Below are 11,109 nucleotides of genomic sequence, written 5' to 3'. Positions count from 1 at the left end.
AAAATATTTTTCCTTTGGCTTCGAAGTCTGGCAAGCTAAATTCAGGTAAAGACGCCTTGAACTTATTCCCTTAATTTATTAACTTGTATACTAGTAATGATTAATGCGATTAAAAAAATTATAGAGCATTTTAAAACGTGGTTGAAGGATGTCCTCTACCCTAACATTGGTCAACAAAGCGTTCTTCTGCTTGACTCCTGGAGCGGACACTGCAGCGATACAATTGAAAAAACGAAACCTGCCGACAAAAACATTGTGGCAATAATGATACCAAAGGGAACTACTGGTCGAATCCAACCTTTGGATGTCTATGGTTTTCGAGTATGGAAAAATTTTGTGAGGCGTTTTTCTGATATTGTCCTTTTACATAATCATGACGTTAACCTTCATTCACGGAATTATATCATAAAATTGCAATCACTCGTGCATAATCAGTTGTCTTCTCCTAGATATAAAAGCCTGTTTCAATATGCATGGTATAAAAGTGGTTATATCGATGAAAGATTAGAAAACTTCCCAAACCTGGTTAATTTTGCCTTTGAAAGCTGTTCAGTTATGAAATGTAATGTTTGTGGTGCAGCAGCAATAATACGGTGTTCTTGGTGCAAAAAAGCATTTTGTATAAAGCATTTTTTCACGAATACCACTACTGTAATAAATATGATCAGTAATATTAAATAATCTCCTGCTTTATAGAAAGATGTAAAAAATATTCTCTTATAACTTCCTGTTGATTAATTTCAGTATCGTAGCACGTCGACAAAATAATTTCACAAGGACAAAAGTCCTGATCAGAACTGATCAGCATCGAATCCAGTGCAGACTTTATAAGAACTCACGTCGGCGTAGACGATTCCAAATTTGATTTGATTCAACCTCCAGTGACCTACTGCCACTGACCGCCTTATCGCGTCATCTGAACCTCCCGAACTCGGAACGATACCGTACCGCAAGAATTATACTCGAGGACCCTATCGGACCCTCGCGACGTGTAGAAATACCACCTGACAAAAGACAAATATAATCAACTTATCAATAACCTCCATTTATTGAGCCCCCCCCAGCTCCTCATTCCTATAAATCCCACCAGAGGATCTCGTCTAGCCGCTCGGACATCTCCTCACAACAATATCTAATCTTTACGTGGACATACGAGGTAAGACCTCTTTAGGCAAAACCCGAATATTTCCCCCGGCCTCGCATCCCTTCGGCCGCCACGTAACACAACACTAGACGGATTCACATGAAACTCGGTATGAATATATTTCGTGTCTGTAGAATCCATAAACGGTACAGTCCGACACGGGACCATCCCTCTAAAGGGGTGAACTACCCTTGAAAAAGAAAAAAAATTTTTTTTTGGAAGACAATTCATACAACTCGAACAGAAATTTCACGACGATGATTCTTACGGAAAATAAAGGTTCATATGTGTAGGGATATAGGAATCGGAGAAAGAGAGACTTCGGATAACAAAAAGATAAACTAAGGTTTATTAAGAATAGGGTGAACCTGTGATGTGGCTTGCGCCCTTCGTTATCGTCGTCGTCGTCGTCGTCGTCATCGGTTTCGGACTGCCGTCCCTTCTCGCTTCGGGAGGGCTTTGGACCTCCGTGTCCTTTTTATTTCGGAACACGTGGATCGCACATTTTCCGACGTAGCCTTAGAAGGAAATATTCGGTTTCGAAGGACCTTTCTCTTTTATTGCTTTATGGTCTGCCAGGCGCATTCTGGCAGACCCCTTCAAAGCTTTCCTTAAAACTTCCTAAAAATAACTTAGGACTACTTTCCGTTACTACATGTTTTTAGTTTTCTTCCAAAAACCATTATGTAACGTGATAAACATATTTCAATAACAGGTAGTATGTGAAATACCGTATCTCTGTCCGGTCGCGGCGTAATCATATTATTCAAACATCTACATCACATACATTGTTTCCACCGAAAGTTCTTTCGGTCCATACACATAAATTATCATTCAGTCCGCAAACACAAACTTTATTCTACATAAATTGCCTCGCAATACAATTTAGAACGTGAATATATAAAAATTCTCCGAGAATATTATTTCCGGAAAGCAAAGAAATACATTGGGAGTGAATGTATCTGAAAATACAATGTAATAGAAATAATTTTCACGTAAAATTATATCATGGTTCATATTCATGACAATAGTGATGGTGGTCGAAAACATGTTTGAAACAAAATTCTTTCCTACACCAAGAGCATCGTATTATTGGTACTGAGCCGTAAACTCCGCATTTCATAATCGATATTTTTTCGAAGGCAAATTCGACCGGATTTTGGAAACTATCTAACTTTTTATGGACAAATTCAAGTTTAAACCAGGCATATTCAAAAAGGCTTTGATATCTAGGAGAAGATAATTGATTATGTACGAGCGTTTGCAGTTTTATGATATTGTTTCGCAAATGAAAATTAACATTAACATAACATCGTAATTGTGTAAGAGCACATTGTCAGAGAAACGTCTTACAACATTTTTCCAGACTCTAAACCCATAGACGTCTAATGATTGCATTCGCCCGGTAGTTCCTTTTGGTATGGTCATCAACATGACATCTTTATTTGCAGGTTTCCTTTCATTGATAATACTGCTGCAGGGACCGTTACAGGAGTCCAAGAGAAGACTTCTCCGTCCAGTGTTTGGGAAAAACACTTCTTGTAGCCAGGTTTTAAAGTGACCTGTAATTTCGAAGTATTATTTATCGTGACGACCGTGTAGATTGCATCAATAAAAAGATAGGCAATTACGTCATTACCTGACGTCATTTTGCCAGATGATGAAGGCAGAAGAAACACATTTGGGGGCTGATATAATGTTTTATCGACTAGAGGCCCAAATTGACTACCTGGTTCCTTTAAAACTATCAATAAAAGTAATAATAATCAACCATCACAGGAGGTTATTGGTTGAATCGTATAAGTGTGAGTTGTGTCCCACATGGATTGACATTTCAGTTTTTGCGTTCCCTCATACATTATCGTACGTCCTGAATGAACTTGGAGCTGGAGTCCACTTTGATCAGAATTATATAAATTTTGAGGCCCGTACTCTTCTATAAGGATCTTTACAGAGTTAGCAAACTCATCACCTGATTTTTCCAAGCTCTCAACGTCTTCTACTGTCTTTCTTGAGATGAATTTTGTAATTTTTCTAGAAACAATGCGATGAGCTTTTTTGAAATTGTATAACTATTTTGCAGAAGCCATGAATTGCACGTTGTCGTTGCTTTACTCCCCCAAGCTTCTAAAGTCCATTTTTTCATATCTGAATCGTGCACTATTAATCCAGCTTCGATAGCATTCCTTAATTTGTTCAATGTAAATCTCGAGACGCGTATCAATTTTTCTCTCCGAGTCCCTCCTTCGTCCACTTGTTTTGCCCACCTCGTTAACTGACGACAATCAGAAAGTTTTCATAATTTATTCTGGACACTGGAAAACTTGCGATAGTCTTTCCTTCCACTCCCCCCTAGTAATCTACTGTTCGCTTTTTGTAATCAAAATCAATATCATACAACACAGAACTTCTTGAATCGATTCGTTTAGAATTACTTCTTGCTGATTCAATTCAGTCTTTGGGAAATGCATTGTTCGAAATGTTGCGAGCAGTAAATTAAGCACGTTCATTGGATTTACGAATATGTTTGAAATATCGGAACGCGCTGACTCAATTGAAAATTCTTTGCACTGAAGAATGTCTAACGATTGTTGAGCCGCAATGCACGCACAGAATTTATAAAGAGTCACACATTTGCTTGCGATACCATTCGTTTATTTATATACCGACTCATAATCTTATACACACACGTTGGCGTTGTATACAAATCCTCCGTACGTATTTTTCCAGAGACAATTGATCCATTTTTGTCTTTGAACTCGCGAAAATATGTGATAAAGAACGACGTAGTGGTTTATTTTTAATGCATGACGAAAACGTTGTACAATGTATTGCGAGACAATTTATGTAGGATAAGGTTTGTATTTGCGGACTGAATGATAATTTATGTATACGGACCGAAAGAAATTTCGGTGAAAACAATGTCTGTGAAGTAGATGTTTGAATAAAATGATTATGCCGCGACCGGAAAGAGATATGGTATTTCACATACTGCCTGTCATTGAAATATGTTTACCACGTTACATAATGGTTTTTGGCAGAAAACTAAAAACATATGAACCTTTATTTTTCATATGAATCATCGTCGTGAAATTTCTATTCCAGTCGGATGAATTGTCTTCGAAAAAAACATTTTTTTTCTTTTTCAAGCGTAGTTCAATCCTTTAGAGGGATGCTCCCGTGTCGGACGATACCGTTTATGGATCCTACAGACAGACACCGTTTATGGATCCCACAGACACGAAATATAGTCGTACCTAGTTTCATGTGAATCTATCTAGTGTTGATATAAAAAAACCCTACTTGCCCTTGATTAATATTTGTATTGTCAAATAGTGGTTTTTCGGAAGAACCAAAAACACGGAAACTCTTATTAAATGCAAGCATTAACGGCATGCAGTTTTTATTTCAATCGGATCATTTGTCGCCGAAAGAAAAAGAAAAAAATTATTGATAAAGGTAGTTTACCCCCGTCGAGGTGGTGCAACCGTATAGGGTGGTAGCGTTTCTGGATCCTGCTTACACGAGATGTATTTATGCTAAGTTTCATTGATGTCCATGGAGTGCTTCTACGGAGAAAGAAAAAATCGATTTTTTCATCAAACTTTGAGGGGTTGTTTCACCCCCTAGATATCCATCTTAGCACGTAAAAAAAAAATGCGCGTCCATGAGATTTTCGAGTTTCACAACATATATGAAAATGATCGAAATCGGGGTGGGACACTTGGGAATGTTTCCTTGTAAGACAAAATGGTTATCTTTTATCTCATAAAAACGGCAATTATTTTTTTCCAGTAAATTAATTTGACACTTCTTATACTATGTACCGTTGAATATCGCGTTGTTTAAACGCATGCGCAAATACTACAATATTAGCTTCTGTGTCCCTGACCATGAGAGAAGCCCATGAGAGGACTTTGGTCGTTTCAAAACGTTACACCATTTTGTAGAATGTGTTCCGTCCAATTAGTTTATAGATCAGTGCACGGCTTCGGCTCGAACACCCGCTCCCCCTTGTGCTAAAGACTTCACACGGATCCAACAAATGCCTACTTCCTCTTCAAGATACGTAATATGCTATTGAGTCTCTTAAACGTTGTAATTTAATATATGTCCCATTCTAATTCCGGTAACCGTAAAATAAATGCCTATGACTTAAATAAATACGTNACATTTCACATTTTAACCAGTTTAATAATAAAAATAATAGTAATGATTTCTACTCTACCACATACTTTATAAAAAGAGACAAATACTTAATAATAAGGCTTTAGAGATTAATTTATAGCAGGATTCCGAACTTAAAAGGACCCTTTAGAACTTACGAAGTACCTTAATTGTGCATGGATTTCTAATTTGATAATTAATTTCTTTTAGCAAGAATTTAATAATCCTCCAACACCAATTATAAATGTGCATATCTAATTTAATTATTGTGATTCATTTTATAGTGGAAATAATAATGTTGTGATAAATCGTACATTGTAAAATCTGATGAAATACTAATTATTATACATGAATGGTAATAGCAAGCCCTTTAAAATAAAACAGAGAAGCTTGTATCATCTTTACTAATTACTTAGTCTTAGGCACTACAATCATCGCCTAACTAATAATAATAATAGTGTAAAGTTAGTATCAATTCATAATAACTATAAAAATATCACGGTTTTAAATAAAAAAGGTAAAGTGTTAACAATAATAACGGCAAAATTCAACAGAAACCTGAATAAAAGAAGCTACTTCTTCCATATGTGACGTCAAACGGAATTTGAAAGGAAATAGGGCAGCGGAAGCCTTCATAATTATTGCCTAATGTCCTTAATGAGAAATGTTCCTTATTCCGCAACAAAATTAAGTCAGGATGTCTGGAAATAACATCATTTAGTATTACTGTCGGTAAAAGCCTAATTTCCAGAATTTGACCTCTTTCTACAGTGCTACGTCCAGCCTAATTTGCTAAACTTATAACGAAAAGACCTGTGGAAGCGTACCTAAAGTGCGGAAAATTAAAGGAAAACGACAATCATATAAATCCTTGGACGTACTAAAAATACTGCGAGCTTTATGTGTATCATCTTAAAAAACATTAAGTAATGAATACGTACGTATTCATTGAATACTTTTACATTCGAAAATGCAATATTAAACTTAAAAATGGGTCACTCGGAAAAACATTATTTAATATATACATCTCTGGGTAGAGTGTAAAAATAATGTTAATGTACATTCATTGGTATTAATTAGTAATTCGATCTACTGTGATCAGCTATTTTAAGGTGCGCTCTTAAAATAAAAGTATTTACTGAACAATGAAGCACACTCGTTTTCTTAAAAAATGTTCATTCTTGTTATTATTCAAACACCCACTATTGGCCCGCTCTACACTTGCATTTTAAAATTACAACATATAGATCTTAAAAAGTTATGTTGCCAAGAGAATCTGAATCTCCTCTAGACAAAATCTCGCTTCAAAAGTCTTAACCACCTTCTTTTTTTAAGTGTACTCCCACAACTACAAACTATAATAGTAAAAATCAATACTTAGTTGCAATAGTTCTGTTTATTTTTACGCAAAAGGCATTGCTTTCAAAATAAGTTATTTTAGATGAGAAGGCGTGTTGGTGGTCCGATCGATGCATGGAGTTGAAGTGTGACGATGTAATCGATATTTTTGATTGCAAAACTGATTTTACAAATCACAATCAAAATGACGGATGTACAATTTTCGGGATTTCACGGACCGAGTGAAAAGGTAATAGCAAACACGTCACCGGCAATTGAGTGGAAAAATTAAATCCTTGTAAAATATTATGTCTGACGTAAAGTTAGGTCTTAGATAAGACATTCAACGAGAAGTCAGTCCGACTTACGAGTCACTCGGGGCATGCACCGCTAATATATGCATATTTCCATTCAGTTCTTATTGTGAAATTATGCTCATATCAAAAGTTCTAAACTGCGAACGAGCTGTGTAAGTAATGTTATTGCTTGTCACGGGTGACTGTGCACGATTCTCCTATTGAATGATGACTCGAAAGTACCTAGCTCAATTGAAAATGACAGGCGATGGGAATCCTTTTAAATATTCAGAGGAAGAATGCTGAACAAACTATTGAAGGCATAAACATCTTTGAAGATCTTTCGTAAGTTAGAAAGATTACTTTTATCTGCTATGTCTGATCCGTAACATCATAATCATCGAAATACTACACGCATAATCACCACGTTACTTTATTCACTGATACTTGTTGCATCGAGAGATTTGAAAAATTTGCCTATTTTAACACACGCGCGACGGGTAAGGTAGCATTCTTACATCACCTCTCACAAATTTGTTAATATGTAACGTGACTATCGTATTGCGAAGGATTGAAATTAGAACAGTGAAATCGATAACGTGCAGTATTATACCATAATGTAATAAAAAATAAAATATCTTCGAATAACTCACAACTGGAATCTTAAATTTAACCTGTTAACTGCGGAATTTACTATAACGTTACGGGTTACCGATGTGTATACACGTCGAACGCAGTTAATTGGTTAAAAAAATAACCTTAAACAACCATGATTTAGTTATGTTCAGGTGTAGAATTACACATACTGGTTTTGATGATTGGTTTCTCAGCATACACCGTTACGGTTGATCAGTTGTGATATTACCGTAGCTAATTCGACAATTTAATCGTTCCACAATTCCAATTGTGTATTTATCGAAACATAATAAAACAGTCAATTGTTTTAGTTTTCTGCACGTTACAATTGTGTGTAGACCTTCTACATTATAAATCGCAATACATCATTTCCCTTCTTAAAACTAAGTTAGCGGTAGAATTTTCTCAATATCGGTTCATTTAGAGCAAATTCATTCGTACACAACGCCTTTGCTCGTGCACTCCCATAGTTCAGCACTCTTCGCTCCTAAGTTTATGTAAATTATGGTAAATTACTCGATGAATAGCACACAGTGACTGGAATAGATACTGCCGAGGTTGACTCCAATAGGGAACTCTAATGCCAACCGTTCCCCTAGTAGAGAAAGGAGTCCCGAACCGGTCCGGTAATTGATCTCAATTAGTGTTAGGGTGTCGAAGCGTCATAAATCTGGAAACCTGGAAGTTTAAAAATTAATTTTTAATATGGGACGACCGAACGTTCCGATACGCCACATTGAAAAGCTCGTGTTAAATATGTTTTCTGTATTATGACCAGTTTCCTTTGAAACCAAATAGTAAATAAGAGTTAATTCGATGTATATGTAAATACCTCCCTGAGTTATTTCGATTACCAATTTATGTTCAAGCAAAGCAACAGAAGTTGTCTCCCGAAATGTATGAATTGATGTTAGTACTGAAAATTAGGTAATCTATTAAACAATTAGTCCACGGTGCATTAATCGTTTAATCACTTCGATAATCTTTCATCAATGGCACAGTAAAACACATGGCAAAGAAGAATAATAAAAACCATACCAATTAAATGCTGGATTAGCAGTATTATCTAAACGTAGTTTATGCCAGTTTCCGTTATTTATTTCAACACAAATATAATTCGGATTACTCAAACGAAAATAAAGTACAACGTACTATGTATAAAGTACTGCTACGATAAATTATACATTATGATTAAATGTCGATTTTAATTTTAAGTTTTACAAAGCGATGGTGTCAATTTCATAAAACTTGAATACCTGTTAAGCAATAGATATTATTTAAACAATAAGTAATAAAATGCTTTATTTGTTGTGTTTCTTATCTTCAAACAGACGACGTAGTATGTAGAACCTGCATCATTGTCATATATGCACCGTAACCTCTGAAATTGAGTATTGTATATTTAAATTTCAACTTAATGGAAACAACATCATGTATAATAACTAAAAATTTTGAATGAATAAAAAAAAGAAATTTCTCCAAAATTGATTTGAAAAACTGTAATAGTCATAATCAAAATTTGTTAAAACTACAACCACTGTTTGCTTTGCACATATATTAATCTCAACTCAATGTGTAGAGAATCAAATGGTTACAAATTCCGCTATTTAAAGATTTAGATTTCATTTATTAAAATTCAGTACTAACATTTTTTGTGAATAAATTAAACTTAAAAATAACAGTAACAATAGCAAAAAATAATATACAACAATATTAGCTGTATAAAGTCACAATTAATAAATGTCTGTGATTATGGTATTTTTTCGAATTTTATAATCATTATTTTAATTACTATATTTACATTTCATGAACTGCATTTTATTATTTTTTAATAATATCACACCTATTTCTGGATAAACAACTGACTATAAAATCACTTAGACGCAATGAAAACCACAAGTCTGCAAAAAAATTGCGATTTCTATTTAAAGACAGTTTAGCAAATTAACATCCTAAACAATATTTTTACATATCTATTAGGTGTACAACTTTGCTTCCGCCGCTTACCGCTAAAGCCATCTTTAGGAAAACGGCGGAAGCAAAGTTGTACATCTAATACATTTGGCAAAGTAGAAAATATGCAAGAAATTGAACAAAGATAAAACTAGTGCTCCATGAAGCACTCTATTAATCCGAAAACGGGGGTGAAGAAACGGAATCATTTGCAAGCAAAATAAATGAACTGTTTTAAAGGAATGTAAACCGTATTTCATAACAAAACTAATGTTTCACACAACTCTAGGTGTACCCGATACCCGGTAACCGGTACCCAGTGGTGATGTAGTACACGATATAAAATGAGCTTCGCACAAACAAAATCAAATATCCATAAAGCAATAAAATTCTTCTTCTGTGATTTAATAATAACTTTAATTGCGATATTGATATTTTACAAATTTCTGTTTAACTGATATTATGTCTTCTGTTTATATAAATACAATTTAAGTGAAGCTAGTGTATGTACATTCGGTCATTGCTTAACTTACCGCATGGGGTCTTCAAAATAGTCCGATGGCACTTGGAACAGCTCTGGATCGATGTCGTTCCTAAATGCAAACTCTTGAAAGGTTATCTTGGCCGTGACAGTAGGTAGAATAGGGATGTCGATCTTCACCGGGAAACCAGGTGGTAGTTTCATCAGAACGAATTGTCTTAATTTGCTAAAGTGCTTGAACGGTGCGATGACTTCCAATACATTGAGTAACATGTCGACTGTCAGCGGAAAGTCTGGACTCATTGCGACTGTCGCTTTGAATGACTTGCTGCTCTCTTTGTACACAAGACTTCTTCCCAGCAATGGGCTTTGTCCTGCTGGCGCTGCCAAATATTCTTCCCATGTGATATTAGATTCCGGAGGCGGATTCAATGATGTTCTTCTTACCGGGGGCTATAAAAAATAATTTCAGGAAATTTAGGGTAATAAGGCGCAAGTTTATTTTTTACAATAGAATAAAAGTGCCAAGTTCGTGGCTCCCTCTGCCGGTCAGTAGCACAATCAAGAGTCCATTATGTGTGTTGTCAGAGCTGTGGAAGTGTCCATGATTAATTGAGGTTGTTGTGTAATATTCTCGGGTGAAATTTATAAAATTTGATTATAGTATTTGAGCTTCTTGTCGCTAAGTTTTGTGAAATACTTTCTATCAGGTACATAGTACCTTATACCTTTCTCTATATACTGTCATGTTAATTTTGTTGAAAAGATTTGTTGTCTTAGATATCAATACCTAAAAATATAAATTACACCGTACAGGTAATAAGGCCAGACATAATGCAACGTAGTGCTACTGAAAGACTTTTTCAAAAAGGACAAGAGACTGACTAATTGTAATAAATACGACATCGTAACAAAAACTGAGTGAAATGTGTAAAAAAAACGAAGTCTGCCACCTCAAAGAAGATCGAGAACTGGTACTGCAAGCCTTTACTAAGAAAATAGGGTTGCCGATATGCGGCAACGTGCCTTGTGCACAAAATGACTTTACGAAGAATACCCGAAGATAAAATTCGTGGATTTTGATGACATAACTT

At 35.2% G+C, this 11,109-nt stretch overlaps 3 protein-coding genes across 3 annotated transcripts; 1 reads left to right on the top strand and 2 right to left on the bottom strand.

The window, feature by feature from the left end:
• Nucleotides 1-8: 8 nt before the first annotated feature.
• LOC111674213 lies at nucleotides 9-684 on the top strand (the record flags this gene model as incomplete). Its single annotated transcript, XM_023433671.1, has 2 exons — nucleotides 9-45; nucleotides 125-684. Coding segments are annotated over 2 exons (594 nt in total), but the record flags the coding sequence as incomplete, so codon positions are not given.
• A 1,729-nt stretch (nucleotides 685-2,413) lies between these two features.
• On the bottom strand, nucleotides 2,414-2,822 carry LOC105698718. Its single transcript, XM_012423190.2, has 2 exons — nucleotides 2,784-2,822; nucleotides 2,414-2,706 (listed from the first exon to the last, which is right to left on the bottom strand). Exons 1-2 carry the CDS (start codon nucleotides 2,791-2,793, stop codon nucleotides 2,414-2,416), a joined length of 303 nt encoding a protein of 100 aa, XP_012278613.1. The 5' UTR covers nucleotides 2,794-2,822.
• Nucleotides 2,823-8,657: 5,835 nt separating this feature from the next.
• Nucleotides 8,658-10,468, bottom strand: LOC111674214 (ankyrin repeat domain-containing protein 13C-like; the record flags this gene model as incomplete). The annotated part of the gene is given in 2 exon segments (XM_023433672.1): nucleotides 8,658-8,962; nucleotides 10,068-10,468. Coding segments are annotated over 2 exon segments (459 nt in total), but the record flags the coding sequence as incomplete, so codon positions are not given.
• Between the last annotated feature and the right edge of the window lie 641 nt (nucleotides 10,469-11,109).

Source organism: Orussus abietinus, unplaced genomic scaffold (genome assembly GCF_000612105.2).
Source record: "Orussus abietinus isolate OABI.00-Male unplaced genomic scaffold, Oabi_2.0 scaffold1036, whole genome shotgun sequence".
Classification (NCBI taxonomy): domain Eukaryota; kingdom Metazoa; phylum Arthropoda; class Insecta; order Hymenoptera; family Orussidae; genus Orussus; species Orussus abietinus.
The sequence above is the reverse complement of the archived record's forward strand: the minus strand, read 5'-3'. Positions and strand labels throughout refer to the sequence as shown.